The sequence below is a fragment of the Chelonia mydas genome, chromosome 2, assembly GCF_015237465.2.
Source record: "Chelonia mydas isolate rCheMyd1 chromosome 2, rCheMyd1.pri.v2, whole genome shotgun sequence".
Taxonomy (NCBI): Eukaryota; Metazoa; Chordata; order Testudines; family Cheloniidae; genus Chelonia; species Chelonia mydas.
In genome coordinates, this window is record NC_057850.1 from 261,663,206 (window position 1) to 261,687,437 (window position 24,232).

At 54.5% G+C, this 24,232-nt stretch overlaps 2 protein-coding genes across 15 annotated transcripts in view; one reads left to right on the plus strand and one right to left on the minus strand.

The window, feature by feature from the left end:
- SLC4A2 (solute carrier family 4 member 2) overlaps positions 1–12,022 on the plus strand; it is a 109,250-nt gene extending 97,228 nt beyond the window's left edge. For all 13 annotated transcript variants that reach the window (XM_037891495.2, XM_037891498.2, XM_037891504.2 and 10 more), the window contains 5 exons: positions 8,084–8,250; positions 8,386–8,639; positions 10,018–10,187; positions 10,716–10,889; positions 11,477–12,022. In XM_037891495.2, the coding sequence (XP_037747423.1) occupies positions 8,084–8,250; positions 8,386–8,639; positions 10,018–10,187; positions 10,716–10,889; positions 11,477–11,557 (846 nt within the window). In that variant the 3' untranslated portion in view covers positions 11,558–12,022. The remainder of the gene's footprint in view (positions 1–8,083; positions 8,251–8,385; positions 8,640–10,017; positions 10,188–10,715; positions 10,890–11,476) is intronic.
- Positions 12,023–12,611: 589 nt separating this feature from the next.
- Positions 12,612–24,232, minus strand: part of FASTK (Fas activated serine/threonine kinase) — a 32,660-nt gene continuing 21,039 nt past the window's right edge. The window contains exon 10 of one of the 2 annotated variants that reach the window (XM_037891508.2): positions 12,612–13,299. In XM_037891508.2, coding sequence (XP_037747436.1) covers positions 13,213–13,299 — 87 coding nt within the window. In that variant the 3' untranslated portion in view covers positions 12,612–13,212. Of the gene's footprint in view, positions 13,300–21,170; positions 21,288–24,232 lie in introns of those variants that run through there. The other variant, XM_037891507.2, reaches the window with a different exon arrangement.

Sequence of the window (24,232 nt, forward strand, 5' to 3'; positions counted from 1 at the left end):
CACTGCCCAGCCTGCCCTGTGGCGCCAAATTCCCGCGGCTGGGTGGATTCCCCCTGGATGCCCCACGGCCTGGGCTCCGGACTGCCAGGCCTAGGGGGATGGGGACGGGGACAGTGCCCTGGAGATGGGGCACTGGGGCATTACCGCCATTCCCACGTTGGTCCCAGCCTCCTGCCCCCTATCCCTCACCTCACCATCCCCCCTTATGCCTGCCCCCGCCCCCTTCCCTCCTGCCCCCTGTTAGGGCATATTCCTTCACCCGTTCACTTCCCTGGTCCTTCTCCCATGAGCAGAGAACAGCAATCCCCGAAGTCCAAAGGTGCAAACAATTCGATGTTTATTGGGGTGAACTTCCAGCAAGCATGATTCCAGTTTCCTTCCTTAGTGTCCCCCTTCCCAGCTCTGACCCCACAGAGCCTTACCTGTGTCCCTGTTCCCATTCCCCCGCTCAGCAAAACATGATTCTAATTTCCCCACCCCCATTCCCTGTTCCCATTCCCCCCCGACCTTACTTCCTGATTGACTGCAGACTATATAGTAAAACTTGAGTTCTGCTTAGCTATACCTTAACCAATCATTTTACTGAAATTTAGCTAACCAATCCTAACATATTGTAACATGATTATTTAACCAATTAAATCCCACCACCTTAATTAGTTTACACCCAGCAAAATTAATTATGCAGCAGACAGAAACAATCATAGAATCATAGAATATCAGGGTTGGAAGGGACCTCAGGAGGTCATCTAGTCCCACCCCCTGCTCAAAGCAGGACCAATCCCCAATTAAATCATCCCAGCCAGGGCTTTGTCAAGCCTGACCTTAAAAACTTCTAAGGAAGGAGATTCCACCACCTCCCTAGGTAACGCATTCCAGTGTTTCACCACCCTCCGAGTGAAAAAGTTTTTCCTAATATCCAACCTAAACCTCCCCCACTGCAACTTGAGACCATTACTCCTTGTTCTGTCATCTGCTACCACTGAGAACTGTCTAGAGCCATCCTCTTTGGAACCCCCTTTCAGGTAGTTGAAAGCAGCTATCAAATCCCTCCTCATTCTTCTCTTCCGCAGACTAAACATCCCCAGTTCCCTCAGCCTCTCCTCATAAGTCATGTGTTCCAGTCGCCTCATCATTTTTGTTGCCCTCCGCTGGACTCTTTCCAATTTTTCCACATCCTTCTTGTAGTGTGGGGCCCAAAACTGGACACAATACTCCAGATGAGGCCTCACCAATGTTGAATAGAGGGGAACGATCACATCCCTCGATCTGCTGGCTATGCCCCTACTTATACATCCCAAAATGCCATTGGCTTTCTTGGCAATGAGGGCACACTGTTGACTCATATCCAACTTCTCATCCACTGTAACCCCTAGGTCCTTTTCTGCAGAACTGCTGCCGAGCCATTCGGTCCCTAGTCTGTAGCGGTGCATTGGATTCTTCCATCCTAAGTGCAGGACTCTGCACTTATCCTTGTTGAACCTCATCAGATTTCTTTTGGCCCAATCCTATAATTTGTCTAGGGCCCGCTGTATCCTATCCCTACCCTCCAGCGTATCTACCTCTCCTCCCAGTTTAGTGTCATCTGCAAACTTGCTGAGGGTGCAATCTACACCATCCTCCAGATCATTTATGAAGATATTGAACAAAACCGGCCCCAGGACCTACCCTTGGGGCCCTCCACTTGATACCGGCTGCCAACTAGACATGGAGCCATTGATCACTACTCGCTGAGCCTGACAATCTAGCCAACTTTCTATCCACCTTATAGTCCATTCATCCAGCCCAGACTTCTTTAACTTGCTGGCAAGAATACTGTGGGAGACAGTGTCAAAAGCTTTGCTAAAGTCAAGGAACAACACGTCCACTGCTTTCCCTTCATCCACAGAGCCAGTTATCTTGTCATAGAAGGCAATTAAATTAGTCAGGCATGACTTGCCCTTGGTGAATCCGTGCTGACTGTTCCTGATCACTTTCCTCTCCTCTCAGTGCTTCAGGATTGATTCTTTGAGGACCTGCTCCATGATTTTTCCAGGGACTGAGGTGAGGCTGACTGGCCTGTAGTTCCCAGGATCCTCCTTCTTCCCTTTTTTAAAGATGGGCACTACATTAGCCTTTTTCCAGTCGTCCGGGACCTCCCCCGATCGCCGTGAGTTTTCAGAGATAATGGCCAATGGCTCCGCAATCACATCCGCCAACTCCTTTAACACTCTCAGATGCAACGCATCCGGCCCCATGGACTTGTGCATGTCCAGCTTTTCTAAATAGCCCCGAACCACTTCTTTCTCCACAGATTGCTGGTCACCTCCTCCCCATGCTGTGCTGACCAGTGCAGTAGTCTGGGAGCTGACCTTGTTCGTGAAGACAGAGGCAAAAAAAGCATTGAGTACATTAGCTTTTTCCACATCCTCTGTCACTAGGTTGCCTCCCTCCTTCAGTAAGGGGCCCACACTTTCTTTGACTTTCTTCTTGTTGCTAACATACCTGAAGAAACCCTTCTTGTTACTCTTAACATCTCTTGCTAGCTGCAACTCCAGGTGTGATTTGGCCTTCCTGATTTCACTCCTGCATGCCCGAGCAATATTTTTATACTCATCCCTGGTCATTTGTCCAATCTTCCACTTCTTGTAAGCTTCTTTTTTGTATTTAAGATCAGCAAGGATTTCACTGTTAAGCCAAGCCGGTCGCCTGCCATATTTACTATTCTTTCTACACATCAGGATGGTTTGTCCCTGTAACCTCAATAAGGATTCTTTAAAATACAGCCAGCTCTCCTGGATCCTTTCCCCCTCATGTTATTCTCCCAGGGGATCTTGCCCATCAGTTCCCTGAGGGAGTCAAAGTCTGCTATTCTGAAGTCCAGGGTCCGTATTCTGCTGCTTACCTTTCTTCCCTGTGTCAGGATCCTGAACTCGACCATCTCATGGTCACTGCCTCCCAGGTTCCCATCCACTTTTGCTTCCCCTACTAATTCTTCCCGGTTTGTGAGCAGCAGGTCAAGAAGAGCTCTGCCCCTAGTTGGTTCCTCCAGCACATGCACCAGGAAATTGTCCCCTACATTTTCCAAAACTTCCTGGATTGCCTGTGTACCGCTGTATTGCTCTCCCAGCAGATATCCGGGTGATTGAAGTCTCCCATGAGAACTAGGGCCTGCGATCTAGTAACTTCCGTGAGTTGCCGGAAGAAAGCCTCGTCCACCTCATCCCCCTGGTCCGGTGGTCTATAGCAGACTCCCACCACGACATCACCCTTGTTGCTCACGCTTCTAAACTTAATCCAGAGACTCTCAGGTTTTTCTGCAGTTTCATACCGGAGCTCTGAGCAGTCATACTGCTCCATTACATACAGTGCAACTCCCCCACCTTTTCCGCCCTGCCTGTCCTTCCTGAACAGCTTATATCTGTCCATGATAGTACTCCAGTCATGTGAGTTATCCCACCAAGTCTCTGTTATTCCAATCACATCATAATTCCTTGACTGTGCCAGGACTTCCAGTTCTCCCTGCTTGTTTCCCAGGCTTCTTGCGTTTGTGTATAGGCACATGAGATAACCCGCTGATCGCCCCCAATCACAGAACCAGACAGAGACTGTACAGACAAACAATAGGGAAATGGGGACTACACTGTTTGGACAAACACAGAAATGAGGATTTCCCATCCCAGCTATTGATAAGTGAGTTCTTGCCAGACAGGATGCTACCAAACTAAGTTTCCTTTTACATCTTCTAGGCACTTCCCTTTCTCTGGAGGCGATAGGCATTATCAGGACAGGATTGTATCCTAACAGCCCAATTATTATTCAATGGGACTAGTTTGGAATGTGAGGATGTGACCGGTCGCTTCCCAGCTTATGGCTGCCTCTGTTGCTTAGCCAAAGGCCTTAGCCTAAGCACAGGGCCTCAGACTCTCACAGGGAGAGAAGGCCCTTGCACCGGTCGACAGTGATTTTGATTCTTTCTTTTATACCTCTATAACTAGCTAAGTGATAAGAATACACCTAAATTCTTAGTGTATAGGCCTTTACAGCCAGGCCTGAATATCTAGATCCTAACACTCCACCCCTTTTTTTTCTTTTTCTTTTGAGATCCTCCTGCCCAGGTATCCCTGGAAAAGCATAGGACATATGGTGACACATTTCCTGATAGGGCCAGGCATCAAGGTGGAAGGTGTTGCTATTCCATTTGTCCCACTGCCCCTTGTGTAGTACCATGCCCTGCACCTTCTCTCGTACGGGCATACCACACCTATTCCAATTAGTGTTCCAGACTTCCCATTACAGTGGGCCCGAGAAGGTTGGGTCCGGGTTGTCTAGTACACTGTAGGGTTTGGAGGGCTTATTACATTACTTATAGGTTATCTCCATATGCAGTGTAACACAAGTACAGTTAACAATACAAAATCCACAGCAACACCGAGTCCTGACCACTGCAGTATGGTCCAACATCCGAGACACCCCCAAAACACTGCCTCTCCTCCTTCGACGGGGTCACGATCTTATGTGTCCAGTTGCTGGCAGTTGCAACAAGCTGCCCCTGCAAATTTTGCATACTTTTGTCCATATCATAAGTCCACTGAATGTTCACAGAGAAATGGGTTATTCTCCAAACCAGCTTGACCACTTGGTATGGAATCAGGCCGTATGCCCTGGTTTGATTATTCACAGCAATAAGATTCACAGATCCATTTGTGCACCAAAGTCCAGATGGCAGCATGTAGATGTGTGTAGTTTGGTTATGGGCTGGTATAATTGTGCCCCCAGTAATATGTACATTCCCAGCAAAACACCTTATACACAGTACACCCAAGTGTCCACCCCTTGCATAGGCCATTGATCCTGCTCCTCCATAGTCATAGGAGAGGGGCACATCCAAACATCTTCTCTTGATTCACACTCTTTTACACACCCCTCCACTGATTCCCAATGAGCTCCCCCCCTTCTCATTATTTCCATAGGGCTTGTGGGGGCCACCGTAGTTACTGTTCCATTTCCAGGTACCACGGTAGCTATTACACAGGTGCTGGCCTCCTAGTTGAGCATTTTGCATTCCCATACACATCTCCCCCCACACCCGCAGCCCCAGGTTAGCCTTTTGAAGCCATCCCCCACCCACATCATGAGGTTTTCTGTTCATTAAAACACAACAATGCTAGCAACAGGACAAACACCACAGACAAACAACACAAAACATAGATCCATGGTATTCTGGGTTATTTTTCCGCTGGCCGCCAGCTTCCTTGTAGAGTGTCTGAAAAACAAAAGAAACAATTTCCACCCCACCCCGGTGGGGATAGACTATTGCTTAATAATAATACCACTTCCTCTTACAAATTTCCTTGCTAATTGCAGGAAAAACAGAAGAATTACCTCCAGGCTGTCCTTATTTTGTTTTATAATCAGGCTAGTGAAGTACCCCACTCACTGGTCATTTATGAAATTCATGAGGTGGTGTACCTCAGTTTCCCCTCTTGTACAACAGACCAAGTTTGCAATAGTTTCTCTGCTGTACCAAGCTTTACGTTTATTCTTAGGTAATAGCTGAGACACAGCTTCAGATTTTAGCACTGCATGTGTGCACACACACACACACACTCCCCTCCCTTAGGGTTAACCTGTTCCCCTTATTTTCAGGCTTGACTTGTTTTTTCACCTCCCTTTCCTGGAGGGCCATAATCTGAGTCTTCTAGTAGCTGGTTTGCTGACCAGATGTATTCATTGTCTGCAGCTCCTTTGTGCCCATCAGCTAGGTAATTTGCATTTACACAGAGGCTTTCTAGCTTGCTTTTGGATCCAAAGCTGCTAGCAGCTCAGAGACTGTCTTAAAAGGGAAACATTCCACTTCCACTAGAGTTCTGATTACTTTCCACTTTCATCTCCTGCTCCGAAACACACAGAGATCTGAAAAAGAAAGCTCAACCTATTGTGGCTCCTTTTGGAGCCCTATTAGGATTTTATTTAAGTACCCTGTTTTGTTTGCATTTCTTTTACCCCTTCTCCAATATACACTGCACACGTGCTGGGAAAATGCACATTCCTTCCATATGGTTTAACCTCCACAACATTATATTAGCCATATTAATTTTACACGTGGTGTAACTGCCTCCCCCATGCCCACAGAGTTTTCATGCACACCCACCAAAGCAACAGTCCGATCCCCCAGAGCCACCCCAAGGCTCTGTGTTCCCATCATTGCTCCCCTTTTCCTTTTCTTTTACCTGTGCACACACACAAAATTCTTTTTTGCCTAATATTCCTTGCATTGTGATTATTCTTTTACACAACTGTACCCCGATTACACTCCCATCTTGTACAACTAGAGACCGTCAGGGGCAGCTAAGTTAGGTTCCACTAGAAACCCCTTACATTCCTTTAGTGATTTTGATTCTTTCTTTTATACCTCTATAACTAGCCAAGTGATAAGAATACACCTAAATTCTTAGGGTATGTCTACACTACGAAATTAGGTCGAATTTATAGAAGTCGGTTTTTTAGAAATCGGTTTTATATATTCGAGTGTGTGTGTCCCCACAGAAAATGCTCTAAGTGCATTAAGTGCATTAACTCGGCGGAGAGCTTCCACAGTACCGAGGCTAGAGTCGACTTCCGGAGCGTTGCACTGTGGGTAGCTATCCCACAGTTCCCGCAGTCTCCGCTGCCCATTGGAATTCTGGGTTGAGATCCCAGTGCCTGATGGGGCTAAAACATTGTCGCGGGTGGTTCTGGGTACTATATCAGTCAGGCCCCCGTTCCCTCCCTCCCTCCGTGAAAGCAATGGCAGACAATCGTTTCGCGCCTTTTTTCCTGAGTTGCCTGTGCAGACGCCATACCACGGCAAGCATGGAGCCCACTCAGCTCACGGTCACTGTATGTCTCCTGGGTGCTGGCAGACGTGGTACTGCATTGCTACACAGCAGCAGCAACCCCTTGCCTTGTGGCAGTAGACGGTGCAATTGGACTGGTAGCCGTCATCGTCATGTCCGAGGTGCTCCTGGTCGCCTGTGTGAGGTCGATCAGGAGCGCCTGGGCAGACATGGGCGCAGGGACTAAATTTGGAGTAACTTGATCAAGGTCATTCTCTTTAGTCCTGCAGTCAGTCCCATTGAACCATCTTATGGTGAGCAGGCAGGCGATACGGATTGCTAGCAGTCCTATTGCATCATCTTCTGCCGGGCAGGCAAGAGATGAGGATGGCATGCAGTCCTTCTGCACCGTCTGCTGCCAGCCAAAGATGTAAAAGATAGATGGAGTGGATCAAAACAAGAAATAGACCAGATTTGTTTTGTACTCATTTGCAAACCCCCCCACCATCATCTAGGGGACTCATTCCTCTAGGTCACACTGCAGTCACTCACAGAGAAGGTGCAGCGAGGTAAATCTAGCCATATATCAATCAGAGGCCAGACTAACCTCCTTGTTCCAATAAGAACAATAACTTAGGTGCACCATTTCTTATTGGAGCCCTCCGTGAAGTCCTGCCTGAAATACTCCTTGAGGTAAAGCCACCCCCTTTGTTGATTTTAACTCCCTGTAAGCCAACCCTGTAAGCCATGTCGTCAGTCGCCCCTCCCTGTGTCAGAGCAAAGGCAAACAATCGTGCATCTGAGTTGAGAGTGCTGTCCAGAGCAGTCAGAATGGAGCACTCTGGGACAGCTCCCGGAGGCCAATACCGTCGAATTGTGTCCACAGTACCCCAAATTTGACCCGGCAAGGCCGATTTAAGCGCTAATCCACTTGTCAGGGGTGGAGTAAGGAAATCGATTTTAAGAGCCCTTTAAGTCGAAATAAAGGGCTTCATCGTGTGGACGGGTGCACGTTTACATCGATTTAACGCTGCTAAATTTGACCTAAAGTCCTAGTGTAGACCAGAGCTTAGAGTATAGGCCTTTACAGCCAGGCCTGAATATCTGTAGCCTAACAGCCCACACCTCCCCATCCCTCCTCACGCCTGCCCCCCATCCCCATCCCCCTGTCCCTCCACATGCCTGCTCCCCCATCTTCAGCACGTCCCCCCCTGCCCCCATCCCCCATTGCCCCCTGTGCCGAGGCCCCCCCCCGATTGGGTCTCATGCCCCCCCCATTCCCCCCACAGAAGCTGAGCGTTCCCAGTGGCTTCTCAGTGACGGCCCCGGAGAAGCGGGGCTGGGTCATCAACCCCCTGGGCGAGGGCAGCTCCTTTCCCGTCTGGATGATGGTGGCCAGCGCCCTGCCGGCCGTGCTGGTCTTCATCCTCATCTTCATGGAGACCCAGATCACCACGTGAGCGAGCCGCCTGCAGGCGAGGGGGGGGGGGGTCCTGGGGGGCATGGCAATGTGGGGGGGCTAAGGGGGGAGGCCCCGGGCTCGGGGGGGCCGTGGGGCAGGCCCTGATTCTCCAGTGCCCCCCCCCCCCAGGCTGATCATCAGTAAGAAAGAGCGCATGCTGCAGAAGGGCTCCGGCTTCCACCTCGACCTGCTGCTCATCGTGGCCATGGGCGGCTTCTGCGCCCTCTTTGGGCTGCCCTGGCTGGCAGCCGCCACGGTGCGCTCGGTGACCCACGCCAACGCCCTGACAGTCATGAGCAAGGCCGTGGCCCCCGGCGACAAGCCCAAGATCCAGGAGGTGAAGGAGCAGCGCGTCACGGGGCTGCTGGTGGCCCTGCTCGTGGGTGAGTCCCGCCGGCCGCCGCATCTCCCCAGCCCACTGCCGAGCGGGAGCATGGCTCACTGGGCAGGCGGAGCTCAGACACAGCTGTGGGGCCGGGGGTTGCTTTGGGACATGGGGGACAATCTGGGGAAGCCCTGGGGCTTGTGGGGGTGGGTGTCACAGACCCACAGCGTCGGGGCTGCACCCCCAGCTTTGGAATGGTCTCTAGGAGGCCCCTTCACTTCCTCATGAGTCTCACGTTCCCTCCCCTGGGCTCTGCACACAGCCCTGCCCCATTCTGGGAGCTTGTGGGGAGCCTGGCTGGCACAGGAGACACTAGCCCTGGCAGCTGGCCTAGGGGTGGGCCAGGCACAGGGCTGGGGGGGGGGGGGGGGCAGTGTGAGCCTGTCACGGACCCACAGGTTTGGGGTTGCACCCCCAGCTTTGGAACAGTCTCTGGAAGGCCCCTTCTCTGTGCCAGCCCCCGGGGGTTCTTGCTCTTCCTCCAGGGTGAGCCATGCGGCCTCACCGCCCCCTAGACTGGCCCTCTGGGCCTGCAGCTCCCCCCACACCCCCACGAGCTCCAGGCAGTCAGTCCCCTGGAGAGAGCCCCTGAGGGCGACTCGGCTGCTCTGCAGGGATCAGGGCCCCTCGCCCAGCCCCTGGAGGGACACTCCCAACACGGGCACAGCCGGGGTCACTCGTTAGCTGGGGCCCGGCCTAGGGGGCCCTTAGGGCAGCCCGGGGCAATGAAGGGTGAAGCAGGGTCCGTCCTGGCCAGCCCCGAGCCCAGCCTGGCTGTGGGGAACCCTCGGGTCCGGCTCTGTCTGCCTGGGCGGCCTCCTTGGTCAGACTCCTTCCAGCCCCCGACTCTTGTCCCCACCTTCCTGCTCCTAGCCCCGAGTTCTCCAGCGGGGATCCTTGTTCAGTCCCCCCTGCGGGGGTGAGGTCCATCCCCCTTGGGGCTGTGGGTTCCTGGGTGTCCCTATCCGGGTGCTTGGATTTGCCGTTCTCATGCTGCACTGAGATGGGGACCGGGCCCAGCCAGGGGACACCCGCCCCTGTGTCTTAGCCGGCCCTGAGAGCAGACAGGTCCCTTCCCCACACTGGGCAACAGTGCAGCATATGGGGAAACTGAGGCACAAACAAGACTCATTAAAACATTACACAATTACTGGCACGTTGTTATGGGGGTGAGTAGTGGTGGGAGGGGGCAGGTCAGTGTTTGCAGAGCGCATCGGGGGGTCGGGCAGGCAGTGGGGGTGGAGGCCGAGTTGGGGGCAGGTAGCGGGAGTAGGGTTTGCAGAGAGCAGTGCCGGGGTGGGGGCGGAGGCGGAGAGCTCCCGTGGGCCCCAGGTGCCCTGTAGCGGGTTCTCAGTGGCTGCCCCCCACCCCGCCAGGCCTGTCCATCGTCATCGGGGACCTGCTGCGGCACATCCCCCTGGCCGTGCTCTTTGGGATCTTCCTCTACATGGGCGTGACCTCGCTGAACGGCATCCAGTTCTACGAGCGGCTGCACCTGCTGCTCATGCCCCCCAAGCACCACCCCGACGTCACCTACGTCAAAAAGGTCTGCTCAGGGCAGGGGAGGGGCACAGAGCCGGGCGGGGGGGCATGTCCCCTTGGGCACTGGGGGGGGAGGGGGAACAGAGCTGGGCGGGGGGCATGTCCCTTGGGCAGTGGGGGGGAGGGGGAACAGAGCCAGCTGTGGGGGGCATGTCCCCGTGGGCACTGGGGGGGAGGGGGAACAGAGCCAGCCGGGGGGCATGCCCCTTGGGCAGTGGGGGGGAGGGGGAACAGAGCCAGCTGTGGGGGGCATGTCCCATTGGCCAGTGGGGGGGAGGGGGAACAGAGCCAGCCGGGGGGCATGTCCCATTGGGTACTGGGGGGGGAGGGGAACAGAGCCAGCTGTGGGGGGCATGGAGCCAGGACTGGGGGTCCCCTTCCAACCTGCGGGGGAGCGGGGTTGGAGGTCGCGTTGCGGGGGGAGCCAGCAGGGGGGCTCTGGGGGGGCACAGAGCCAGCAGGGGCCCGCCTGCGGGGGAAGCCGCTCTCTGCCCTGGGCCCGGGGCGTTAACCCCGTGCGGCTCCCGGCCAGGTGCGCACCCTGCGGATGCATCTCTTCACGGGCCTGCAGCTGGCGTGCCTGGCCGTGCTCTGGGCCGTCATGTCCACGGCAGCCTCCCTGGCCTTCCCCTTCATCCTCATCCTCACCGTGCCGCTCCGCATGTGGCTGCTCACCCGCGTCTTCACCGACCGCGAGCTGAAGTGTGTAAGTCCGTGCGGGGGCCACAGGATGCCCGCAGGCGCCAGCCTCGGCCTGGCTGGGGGTAGGGGTGGGGGGAGCCGCCCCCACAGCCCACCGCGGTAGCTGGAGGGGCCTTGTCTGAGCCCCCCCCGGTGCGGGTCCTGCCGGCCCTGTGGCAGTGGGAGGCTCTGCTGGGCCGCAGCGGGGGCGGGGGCGGCGCTGGCTGGGGACGGGGGCGGGGCGCCACAGCAGGGGCGGCGCTGGCTGGGGACGGGGGCGGGGGGCCGCTGGGGCGGCGCTGGCTGGGGACGGGGGCGGGGGTGGCAGCGGGGGCGGGGGCGGCGCTGGCTGGGGACGGGGGCGGGGGGTGGCAGCGGGGGCGGGGGCGGCGCTGGCTGGGGACGGGGGCGGGGGGCCGCAGTGGGGGCGGGGGAGGCGCTGGCTGGGGACGGGGGCGGGGGTGGCAGCGGGGGCGGCAGCGGGGGCGGCGCTGGCTGGGCGCGGGGGCGGGGGGCTGCAGCAGGAGGCGCTGGCTCAGAGGTGGGGGGTGGTCTGGCAGCGCGGCCCCGGCTCCCCACCCACCCGCCGCCGTTTGCTCCCCTCTCCCCCAGCTGGACGCGGAGGAGGCGGAGCCGATCTTCGACGAGCGGGAAGGGGTGGACGAGTACAACGAGATGCCGATGCCCGTGTGAGGGGCGCCAGCCAGGGACCCTGTGCGGGGCTGCGGGGCACAGGCCGGCCCCCTGCTGCTGCGCCAGGAGCTGCAGCGGCACTGCCCGGACCCGCGCCATCTCCAGCCCCGTGGCCGCTTGGACTGTGCCCAGCGCTCACCCAGTGCCCATGCCACACCAGCCGCGAGACGCTCCCCCCACGGCCCGGGCTGCCACCGGCCGAAGCAGCTGTTCACAGCGTCCTGCCCTGCGGGGCCTGCGACCCGCCCTGGGCTGGCGCAGGAGCAGTGGGGCCGTGCCTGCTGCCCCCAGCCACTGCCGTCCAAACTGTATTGTGCGCTGGAACCCCCCCCTGCCGGGGGGGCTACAAGAACTCACCTCCCTGCTCCAGCCCGGGGCCCACCCAGACAATCAGGTGTTTCCTAAATTCCATGGGGTTTTATTTAAGAGAATAATTTAACTGTCAATAAACAGCTTTCTAAGGAAGGTGCCGGGCCTGGCTTGGGGGCTTCTGGGGGGGGATAATGGCCGGGCGGGCGGCTCACACACGGGCCTGGAGCAAGGCGGCAGGGCTGGGGCCAGCAGCTGCTGCGCAGGGAGTGTCGGTGACCACGTTTGTGCGGCAAACCAGGGCCCAAGTCTGTGCGTCGCCCCTGCCCGATTCAACCATCACGGGCCCCGGTCACACCTGCAGGCTTGGCATGGCTGGGGCTGGACAGGTGCCCCTCCCCCCCCACACGCTAGGCTGGGTTGGGGCTATGGGGCAAAATCAGGACTGCCCCGCACCCCTGAGAAACTGGGGGGGGGGCACAGCGCAGTGCGTTCCTGCCCTGCCGAGGGTCCGGCAGGACACATACAGTTTCTCCGAGGACAGTTGGGGCTGGGGAGTGGCACCTCCCTCCCGGGCAGGGGGCACTCACTATGGCCAGACCATGCCACACCCTGCTCCTGCCCCCAGGAGGTGGGCCTAGGGCCAGACCCCTGGCAGGGTGCAGCAGGCACTGTCCCACACCTGGGCCCCTGCCCTGGGGGCTGTGAACTCCTGGCACCAACAAACAGGACAGGACAGGGCAGATTTTTCTCCATTTTTATTGTAAACTTTGTCCCCCACCACCACAGCGGCACCTTGGGCTGGGCCTGGGGGCAAACAGCCCCTCCCCCAGGGAGCCAGCCCCTCCCCAGAGGCAAACAGCTCCAGGGCCCCCTGCCAATGCGCTTCCAGCCACTCCTCCAGGCCCTGTGCAGCCCCCGGGGGAGAGGCAGGCAGCTCAGGGAGCCCTGCCCTGCCCTGCCCTGCCCTGCCCTCTGAGGATAAACAGACCAGTGCTTGTCCCCAGTGCACCCCCCTTTGGCAGACAGGAGGCTCGTGAGTGGAGTAGCAGGCCCAGCATACACTGCTCCCACTTGGGGCCGTGGCGCTGTCCCAGCTGTTTACACCAGACACCCACCCCCATTGCTGCACCAGCCCGACCCCCGATCCCTCAGCAAATGCCAATAAATAATAGCCACACACTACGCCCGCCACCATCAGCCCCACCGGCCGACAGCCTCTGGCCCGGGAGCTGCCTTGCCCTCAGCCCCAGGGGAGGGAGGGAGCCTCCGGGAGCAGGCTCCTTGGCACGCGGAGGTGAGGTGGGTCTCTCGCCGTCACTGTGCCCCGGGGGCAGCGGCTGCTTTCAAAAGCGGAGCTCCCGCAGCTTCTGCCGCAGATAGTGCTTGGCCTCCTCGACACCGCTCACCTTCTCCAGCTCCATGTAGGGCAGCTGCACATAGGAGAGGAGGGTCACTTAGCACCAATGCCAGGCTGGGGCAGGGGCCTTTCCCCCTAGGGCACAAGGGTCTGGCTGGTGCAGGAGAGTAGGGGATAGAATAGGGGCCTTTTCCACAAGCAGCGCCCAGCTCCCCTCCCCACCAGGGGAAGCGGCTCCAGCCCCACCTCGGGGTGCTTGGTGCATCTATTGAAACTCCTCCCCGCAAAAGCTGAGCTCAGGTGTTAGGGTTTGTGTGGGGGCTGCTGCTGGCCTGTGCAATCCAGGAGGTCAGACTAACATGAGCTAATGGCCCCTCCCGGAGCTATGTGTTAACCTAGAGGGCTGGCTGCAGGTGCCCCAGCGCTGGCCTGGCCCATTCCCGGATCATAACTGGCTCCTGGCTACATGAATCGCTCCAAAGTGCAGGCAGCTCCTGTGCCAGAGCAGAATCTGTGGGCAGCAGAGATGGGGGGCCCAACGCTGCACGACCTGGTTCTCTCCCCCCCACCCCATGAGGGCATATGGGACACAGCAGCCACACCTGTCCCTCGCTGGATCCACAGACACAAGGTCACTGTGACCCCATCCGCCTACAAGGTCTGTCACTGCATCACGGCTGTGCCGCGGGACCGCAGCCTAGGGCCAGGCTAGCAGTTCCCAGAGCAATGGGCGGGGGGCAGGCACCCTCAGGGCAGTTAGCTAAACAAGGATTGCAGAATGGCTCTCCCCACTTGCTGTCCCATCCTGCTGCCAGATCCACGGTGGAGTGTGTGGTAAAAGGCTGGGCTGAGCGCCGAGACAGGACAGTCCTCAGGACACTGAAATCGCCTAGGCACCAGCTGAGAGGGCCGCAATAGCTGAGGGAAAGGGCATAACTACTAGGTGACAGACTGATACAGCGAGCTGGCTACTTGCATAATCTCTGGGAAGAGATGGCCTGGCACTTACAGGCTAGTAAGCCTAACTTCATTGCCAGGCAAACTGGTTGAAAGTGTAGCACAGAACAGAATTATCAGACACACTGATGAATGCAATATGCTGGAGAGGAGTCAACATGGCTTTTGTAAAGGGAAATCATGCCTCACCAATCTACTAGAATTCTTTGAGGGGGTCAAGAAACATGTGAGCAAGGGTGATCTGGTGGATATAGTGTACTTGGACTTTCAGGAAGCCTTTCACAAGGTCCCTCACCAAGGCTCTTAGGCAAAGTAAGCAGTCATGGGATAAGAAGGAAGGTGCTCTCATGGATCGGTAACTGCTTAAAACAGACGAAACAAAGGGTAGGAATAATTGACCAGTTTTCAGAATGAAGAGAGTTAAATAGTGGTGTCCCCCAGGGGTCTGTACTGGGACCAGTCCTACTCAACATATTCATAAATGATCTGGGAAAAGGGGTAAACAGTGAGGTGGCAAAGTTTGCAGATGATACAAAATTACTCAAGATAATTCAGTCCAAAGCAGACTGAGAAGATCTATGAAGGGATGTCACAAAACTGGGTGACTGGGCAACAAAATAACACATGAAATTCAATGTCGATAAATGCAAAGTAATGCACACTGGAAAACATAATCCCAACGATACCTATAAAATGATGGGGTCTAAATTAGCTGTTACCACTCAAGAAAGAGATCTTGGAGTCATTCATAGAATCATAGAATATCAAAGTTGGAAGGGACCTCAGGAGGTCATCTAGCCCAACCCCCTGCTCAAAGCAGGACCGATCCCCAACTAAATCATCCCAGCCAGGGCTTTGTCAAGCCGGGCCTTAAAAACCTCAAAGGAAAGAGATTCCACCACTTCCCTAAATAACCCATTCCAGTGCTTCACCACCCTCCTAGTGAAATAGTGTGATGAAGTGAGAATGTTCTTAATGTTTTCTCTGAATACTGTATGGATGCCTCAATTTCCCCTATGCAGATCTTAAGTATCTAGGTGGCGGGATAAGGGTGTGTGATTGGGGCAGAGTCCTAGAGGGCCAGTGTGATGGTGTCTGCACAGAGAATGGCAGACACACTATCTCGTGGCAACTGATGGCCTGGGCCCCTCCTCTGCAAGGTGCCAACTGAAGGGGTTGGAGAACAAAGAGATCAGGTGGCCTTCTGGCCCGGGAAAGGTGAGAGGAGGGGCTGGAGAGTTTCAGTTTGGAGCTGGCTGGGGAAATGGAGGGAGGCCCAGATGGGGCTCTGACCTCCCTGCCCCCAAAGATGGACCTGACTGAGGTGTCCTGTTCTCTGTACCTACAAGCTCTGGTTTAGACCATGTGCCTGTCATCTAATAAACTGGCTGGCTGAGAGTCACGTCTGACTGCGGAGTTGGGGTGCAGGGCCCTCTGGCTCCCCCAGAGCCCCGCCTGTGTGAACTCGTGGTGGGAAGCGCACAGTGTGGACGGGGATGCTGAATGCTCTGATGTCAGCCCCACGAAGGTCGAAATTGTGTGAGCTTCTTGCCCTAGGGAGAGGAGGCTTCCCCAGAGTCCTGACTGGCTTCATATGGAGTAGTTTCAGAGCATTGCTCGGGGACTCTGTGACAAACAGTATTTCCAAATATCCAACCTAGACCTCCCCCATTGCAACTTGAGACCAGCGCTCCTTGTCCTGTCATCTGCCACCACTGAGATCTTGGAGTCAGTGTGGATAGTTCTCTGAAAACATCCACTCAATGTGCAGCAGCAGCCAAAAAAGCGAACAGAATGTTGGGAATCATTAGGACAGGGAGAGATAATGAGACAGAAAATATTGTATTGCCTCTATATAAATCCATCTTACGCCCACACCTTGAATACTGTGTGCAGGTCTGCTCACCCCATTTCAAAAACAATGTATTAGAAGTGGAAAAGGCACAGAGAAGGGCAACAAAAATGATTAGGGGTATGGAACAGCTTCCATATGAGGAGAGATTAATAAAACTGACTTTTCAGCTTGGAAAAGAGACGACTAAGGGGGGAATATGATAGAGGCCTGTAAAACCATGGCTGGTGTGGAGAAAGTGAATAGGGAAGTGATATAGACCCCTTCACATAACACAAGAACCAGGGGTTACCTAATGAAATTAATAAGCAGCAGGTTTAAAACAAACAAAAGTATTTCTTCACACAATACACAAACCTATGGAACTCCTTGCCAGGGGATGCTGTGAAGGCCAAGACTGTAACAGGGTTCAAAAAAGAACTAGATAAGTTCATGGAGAGTAGGTCCATCAATGGCTATTAGCCAGGATGGGCAGGGACAGAACCCCATGCCCTGGGTGTCCCTAAACGTCTGACTACCAGAAGCTGGGAGTGGACGACATGAGACAGATCACTTGATAATTATCTTGTTCTGTTAATTCCCTCTGAGGCACCTGGCCCTGGCCCCACTGGAAGATGGGCTACTGGGCTAGATGGACCATTGGTCTGAGCAGTGTGGCCGTTCTGATGTTCTCCCCCAGTGCCACACATAAAAGAGGTGATGTCCCAAGAGGCTCTGGAGACATCCTGTGTGCAGCCTGGTTTCTCCCAAGTTTCACTGTGTTCATGGAAGTGAAGGGTTTGGTCTAAGTGAAAATCAGATGGTCACCTTGCAGAGGAATTTAAAGGCGGGGAATGTCTCAGCCTCACCTTACCCGCAGGGAAGACACTGTAAGGAGGAGGGAATTTGCCACACTGGCTTAAACCTTGCTAACTCTCCTGGCTGAAGCAATAGCCATGAGCTGGACAGCACATGGACCAGGGCTCACTGGGGAGCGGGAGATAAGGCCCCTAAGAACTACATCAGGGCCCAGGCCTGGGAGGCACCTGACTGAGGAGACAGGCCTTGGAGAAACTTTCAAAACAGTGGGACGGGAGAATACAGCATCTGAAGAGGAGAATATTAGGCTGCTGAGGCAGCAGCTGCCTGAACCCAAGAGGCCCGCCTCTGGCCTCTAGCTCCTGTTCTCTAGACTCAGGAACAAAAGCTTACAGAGGCTGGTTGTAAAGTGGATGGACGAATCTCATCCCCTCTGAGCTGCAGCCTGGCCTGGGGATGTCCCGCTCTGTGCCAGGAAGGGATAACCCTCCATCTGCTGTGCTCAGCCAGTCTGTGCCCAGGCTTTCAGGGCAAGACATGGGGGCTGGTGGAGGGGGGGCAGTTTGCGACACACTGGTGGCCATGTGGACGGATGCAGTAGCGCTGGGAGCCAACAGAAGCTAAGGGGCTATGAGTACTACCACTACTATGAGTACTACCACCTGCCGGATGGATCCTATGAGCTGGGGTGTCAGGGAACAGGAAGAACGGCATAAAAGAGAAATTCAAATCAGAGGATAAGGGAAACAGCCTGGAGGGACCCTGGGCTGGCACCTGCTCTGGGGCAGATGAGAAGACTTTGTCAGTGGCAAAGCAGGTCCATCACAGCTGGGCCCCATGAGCAGAACACAGAGAAGAGTCCTTCAGAGCCCACCCAGCCCCATGGGACCTCAGTCCTGGCTGCGAGTGAGCCAGCAGAGTGTGGCTTGTTCCTGGGACAGGATGGCCCTGGGAGCTACCCTGTGCAAAGAGAACCATGTCCTCAGCTGCTCCCCTGCAGACCGGGGTGAGCAGGACTAGCCCAGCCTGTTGCAACAATACCATGTGGAGGTGGGTCTCAGGATCTCACTGCTCTCCCTCGCAGGCCGCTGAGATCCCATGGAATTCCAGCATATGGATATTGCAGGAGACCCTTTCTGGGACCCGTCTGAGGACTGTCCGCCAGGCTAGGGGTTATTCCTGAGGCACATGGCCACACATGAAGGAGGCTCCTGAGCAGAGATGGGTCCCACCTATCGAGGAAGGGATACAGACTGGCTAGCCTAGTTAGGCGGGCTTTAACCCAGGTTGGATAGGGGCAGGAGACAAAAGCCCACAGGTAGAGCAAAAACATGGAGACCTGGGAGAAGGGTCAGAATCGGGGGGGAGCATGGGGCGTTATAGGAGGGACAAGGGAGAGACAAGAGGGAACATAGGGGGGAAAATCAAACCAGTATCTTAGATATCGGTATGCTAGCGTGAGAAGTGGGGGGAATAAGCAGGAAGAACTAGAAATGCTAGTGAACAAACAGAACTATGTGTCACAGCTGGCATCATGGAGACCTGCTGGGAGAACGCGCACGACTGGAATATCGGCACAGGGGGGTGCAGCTCGCCCAGGAAGGACAGGCCGGGGGAAAGGGGGAGGTGCTGCCTTCTCTTTACACAGCGTACGCACTTGGACAGAGGTGGAGACGGAAACAGGAGACAGACGTGTTGAGAGGCTCTGGGTCAGGATAAAGGGGGTGAAAACCAAGGGTGAGGTCATGGTAGGGGTCTCCTACAGACCACCAAACCAGGAAGAATTGGTGGCTGAGGCTTTTTATAAACTAACAAAATCATCCAAAGCCCAGGTCTTGGTGGTGATGAGGGACTTCAACTACCCGGACATCTCTTGGGAAAACAACCCAGCAGGGCACAGATTCTCCAACAGGTTTTTGGAATGCATTGGAGACCATTTTGTATTCCAGAAGGTGGAGAAAGCTACTAGGGGAGAGGCTGTTCTAGATTTGATTTTGACAAATAGGGAGGAACTGGTTGAGAATTTGCAGGTGAAAGGCTGGCTGGGTGAAAGCGATCATGAAATGGTAGAGTTTATGGATTCTAAGGAATGGTAGGAGGGAGAACAGCACAATAAAGACAACGGAGTTCAAGAAGGCAGACCTTAGCAAACTCAGGGAGATGTTAAGTAAGATCCCATGGGAAGCAAGTCTTAAGCAGGGGAAAAACACCTGAAGACAGTTGGCAATTTTTCAAAGAGACAAAGAGACATGCACAAGAGAAAACTATCCCACTGCATAGGAAAGATAGGAAGTCTGGCAAGAGACCACCCTGCCTTAACCAGGAAAGCTTCAATCATCTAAAAATCAAAAAAGAGTCCTACAAAAAAGTAGAAACTCAGTCAAATGATGAAGGATGCATATAAACAAACAAAACAAGCATGTAGGGATAAAATAACTAGCTAGAGATACAAAGGGTAACAAGAAAAGACACAAATTCTACAAATACATTAGAGGCAAGACAAAGACCAAGGACAGGGTAGGCCCATTACTCAGTGAGGAGGAGGAACAATAAGAGAAAACGTGGGAAATGGCAGAAGTGCTAAGTGACTTTTTTGTTTTCTCCAAAAAGCTTAGTCGCAAGCAGATGTCTAACCTAGTGAATGCAGTGAAAATGAGGTAGGATCTGAGGCTAAAAAAGGTTAGATCACTTCAAGTCACCAGGGCCTGACGAAATCCTAGAATACTCGAGGAGCTGACTGAGGAGAGATCTGAGCGATTATCTTGGAAAAGTCATGGAAGACGGGAGAAATTCCAGAGGAGTGGAAAAGGGCAAATATAGTGCCCATCTATAAAAAGGGAAATAAGGACAACCTGGGGAATTACAGACCAGTCACCTTAACTTCTGTACCCGGAAAGATAATGGAGCAAATAATTAAGCAATCAATTTGCAAACACCTAGAAGATAATAAGGTGATAAGTAACAGTAGCATGGATTTGTCAAGAACAAACCATTTCAAACCAACCTGATAGCTTTCTTTGACAGGGTAACAAGCCTTGCGGGGAAGTGGGAGATGTGGTGTATCTTGACTTTAGAAAAGCTTTTGACACTGTCTCACATGACCTTCTGTGACATGGTTGGGCCAGATGGCTACAGGAGAGTAAGAGAAGGCAGATATATTAGCCCCAGGTTAAGTAGGTCCCTTTTCCCCGGGTAAGGTATCAGGGAAGGTTCCAGAACAATCAGGAACCTTCTGGAGACAAGACAGACAGGCTGATTAGAACACCTGTAGCCTATCAAGATGCCACTAGAATCAATTAAGGCAGGCTAATCAGGGCACCTGGGTTTTAAAAAGGAGCTCACTTCAGTTTGTGATGTGCGTGTGAGGAGCTGGGAGCAAGAGGCACTAGGAACTGAGAGTGAGAACGCGGACTGTTGGAGGACTGAGGAGTACAAGCGTCATCAGACACCAGGAGGAGGGTCCTATGGTGAGGATAAAGAAGGTGTTGGGAGGAGGCCATGGGGAAGTAGCCCAGGGAATTGTAACTGTCGCACAGCCGTTTCAGGAGGCACTCTAGACAGCTGCATTGCACAGGGCCCTGGGCTGGAACCCGGAGTAGAGGGCGGGCCCGGGTTCCCCCCAAACCTCCCAACTCCTGGTCAGACACAGGAGGAGTCGACCTGGACTGTGGGTTCAGAAAAACGGCCAAGCTGAGGGCTGCCGTGAAGCTCCAAAGCAAGGAAATCCGCCAATAAGCGCAAGACCCACCAAGGTAGAGCAGGAATTTTGTCACACTTCTCATAAACAAACTAGGGAAATACAACCTAGATGGAGCTACTATAAGGTGGGTACAGAACTGGTAGGAAAACCATTCCCAGACAGTAATCATCAGTGGTTCACAGTCATGCTGAAGAAGTATCTCAAGTGGGGTTCCACAGGGATCTGTTCCGGGTCCAGTTCTGTTCAATATCTTCACTGATTCAGATAACGGCATAGAGAGTACACTTATCAAGTGTGCGGACGATACCAAGCTCGGAGGGGTTGCAAGTGCTTTGGAGGACAGGATTAAATTCAAAAGGATCTGGACAAACTGGAGAAATGGTCTGAAGTAAACTGGATGAAATTCAGTAAGGACAAATGCAAAGTCCTCCACTTAGGAAGGAACAATCAGTTGCACACATACACAATGGGAAATGACTGCCTAGGAAGGAGTCCTGCGGAAAGGGATCTGGGGGTCACAGTGGATCACAAGCTAAATATGAGTCAACACTGTTGCAAAAATAGCAAACATCATTCTGGGCTGTATGAGCAGGAGTGTTGTAAGCAAGACACAAGAAGTAATTCTTCTGCTTTACCCCGTGCTGATTAGACCTCAACTGGAGTAGTGTGTCCAGTTCTGGGCCCCACATTTCAGGAAACTGGAGAAAGTCCAGAGAAGAGCAACAAAACGGATGAAAGGTCTGGGAAACATGACCTGTGTGGGAAGATTGAAAACACTGGGTCTGGAGCAGAGAAGACTGGGAGGGGACATGAGAACAGTTTTCAAGTACATAAAATGTTGTTACAAGGAGAAAGGAGAAAAATTGTTTTTCTTAACCTCTGAGTACAGGACAAGACGCAATGGGCTTAAATTGCAGCCAGGGCGGTTTAGGTTGGACATTACGAAAAACCTCCGACCTGTCAGGGTGGTTAGGCACTGGAATAAATTGCCCAGGGAGGTTGTGGAGTCCCTGTCATTGGGGGCTTTTAGGAGCAGGTTGGACAAACACCTGTAAGGATGGTCTAGTTATTACGTAGACCTGCCTTGAGTGCAGGGGACTGGACTAGGTGACCTCTTGAGGTTCCTGCGAGTCCTACCCTTCTGTGATTCCCTGGTGTTTAGTGGGCTGGGAAATAGACCAGGCAGAGGTGAACTCTGGCGAGTGGTGTCACATGTGGTCTCGATACCATGTAACCTAACAGCCCAAGCTAGGTTCTTGTTGCAGTTGCAGGGTTTCCCTTGGGGTGGAGACCAGGGATGGCCTGACACCTCTCGAGGGAGGTGTGGCTCTGCCCAAGGGCAATCCAGACAGCCCCTATGAATTCTGTGCACAGGGAGGAGAGAGACGACTTCTTGTATTTCACTCTCCGTCCTAAGGAGCGAAAGGCTGAGGGCAGGGCGTCTCTCAGAAGCCAGGCAGAGGTGTGTGCCAGCCCAGCCAGGCATTCTGCGAACACTGCAAACAGCTAGAACCTTGTATCGTAACAGTCCTGTCATGCTGTGAAGCAGGGGCAGCCTCTAGGCCTGATGAACTGCAGTGTGAAAAATACTCATGGGGAAGGTTGACAGCCACAAGACAACCCTGCGCATCTGGAGGGCGTGAGGGAGGCTCGTGTTGCCTTCTGAACTGGAGCTGATGGAGTAGTTCAGTCACCTCAGGTCCAAGAGAGGCCACCTCCCCCTTTTCTTCTGGGATAAATGGTGAGAACAGAATCCCCGCCCTCTGAACTCCTGAGAGGGGCCTTCTACAGCTCCTGTGGGACACAGGAAATCTGCTGTGTCCCGTGAGATGTGTCCCTGGTGAGTGACGAGGAAGTGAATGGGGGGGCGGAGGACACACACACGGAGCAGCCTTTGGTAGCTGCTGTGATGTAATCCCACCCCAGGCCTGGGAAAGTGCAACAAAAGTGGGGTACAACGAAGGAGGCTGGGGCGAGATTGGTATGAGGCTTTCTGACCTGAACGCCAAGTCTCCTCCTTGGGGATGATGTAGGGGGGTGGTAGAAGAGACGGGAGCTCCCTGTAGGAGAAGTGATGTTTCCTCTGAGCAGTATAGTCAGCTGCCTCTGTTGCCAGGAGATTCTCTGTCCAAACTGACCCCGCTCTCGAGGTACCAGGAGAAAACCACATACCCAAGGAGCTCAGTGTTCCTGGAGTCCTTTGGGGTGTGCAACAACCCATCCGATGGGAGCAAATGGTCCAGCCCTTGTAGGCATTTTGGGCCCCTCTGGCAGCCCGAGGGTAGGAGGCAGGATGCTCAGGCTGGGCCAGTGACACTTGGAGAGGTTCGGACCCCCACATTCCTTGGCTCAGGCTACCCGCAGGAACTTGTCAACAGGAAGACACTTTGTGCCACCCTAGCTCCTTGGCACGTCTGGTGAATGAGGCCTGATATTTGCTGTACAGTTGCAGTGATGTCCAAGATCAGGCTTTGGTGCGCAGGGACCCAATCTCTGAGACCTGTCTCCACCAGGGCCGCTCTCTGCAGCCCCCCATTTTGGTTTTCCTGGGCCACAGCCACCAGTAAAGCAGCCAGAGGCACTTGTAAATCAGATCCTGCCTGGTCCTTCACAGGGTTACTGGCACTGCCCGGGGGCAGCATGAGGGGAAGTTACCAAACAAGTTACGGGCTTTCTCCTGCATGGCTCAGAGGCCCCTCTCTAGGGCACATGCTCCTCTTCCCAGCAACTCCTAGAAAGACCTGAAGTCAGCTGCGGGGGAGGACGGAGGGTCACCTTCTTCGTTTGCCCTCTGTGCTCCTCTCCATCATCCTCAGATTCCTCTTCTGCTCTGAGGTTCTGGTTATCTGATCAAGGAAGAGGACCTGGGGTGCTTGATGGAGAGTCCTGAGTCAGCAGGCCAGAGGGACAGGCCTGGGGCGAGGGGGTGCAGGGCCTGAGGTGATGTAGCCAGGGCAGTCCTGGCTGTCTGAGGGCAGTGTGTCTGGGTGTGCTGTGGGGGGGCATCCAGGTGCCCCTTGACTGACTCCTGGGGAAGCCCTAGCAGAAGGTGTTGGCTGCCCGGTGAGGGTCACTCCTGGGCTCGGGAGAAGGGGAGCAGGGGTATATTTGGTCTAGAGGAGGTGCTGCTCCCCTGGGTCGGCAGAGAAAGTCCTAGTGCCACAGGGAGCTGGTGCAGTAACATCGATATCAAGGCTTGAGCTGCCTGTAGTTACAGATCTGCTGGCACTGCTGGAGACTCATGTTGGTACCAGGTCCAGCAGGGTGGGTCCTGGTGTCTGCGTTGGTGCCAGCACCCAGAGAGAGCCCTGGCTAGAGTCTGAGATTAAGGCCAAAAGAGCCACTAATCTCCCGTATATCACAGCCTGTAGCGCCCCCCAGCCCAGCAAGGGCTGAGTGGGAGCCATTGACGCCAGAAGAGGCAGAGGGCCAGCACTGCTGCACCAGGGGGAGCCAGCTGGCGTTTGGGCCCGGGACAGAGAGTCAGAAGGTGCAGAGGCCGAGGCCAAGTCCCCCGGGTACGGCGCGCCGATCTGCCCCCCATAGCAGGCAGTGGTGCCGTCAACGTGCCAGCCAGCCGAGCTCGCAATCAGGGACTGAGGACCCTGCTTGGCACTGGCGGAGCGGGATCTCTATTCGCTGGGTGTTGATGGAGTGGTATCTCAGCGAGGAACGTCCACAAGCATGACCTGGAGCGAG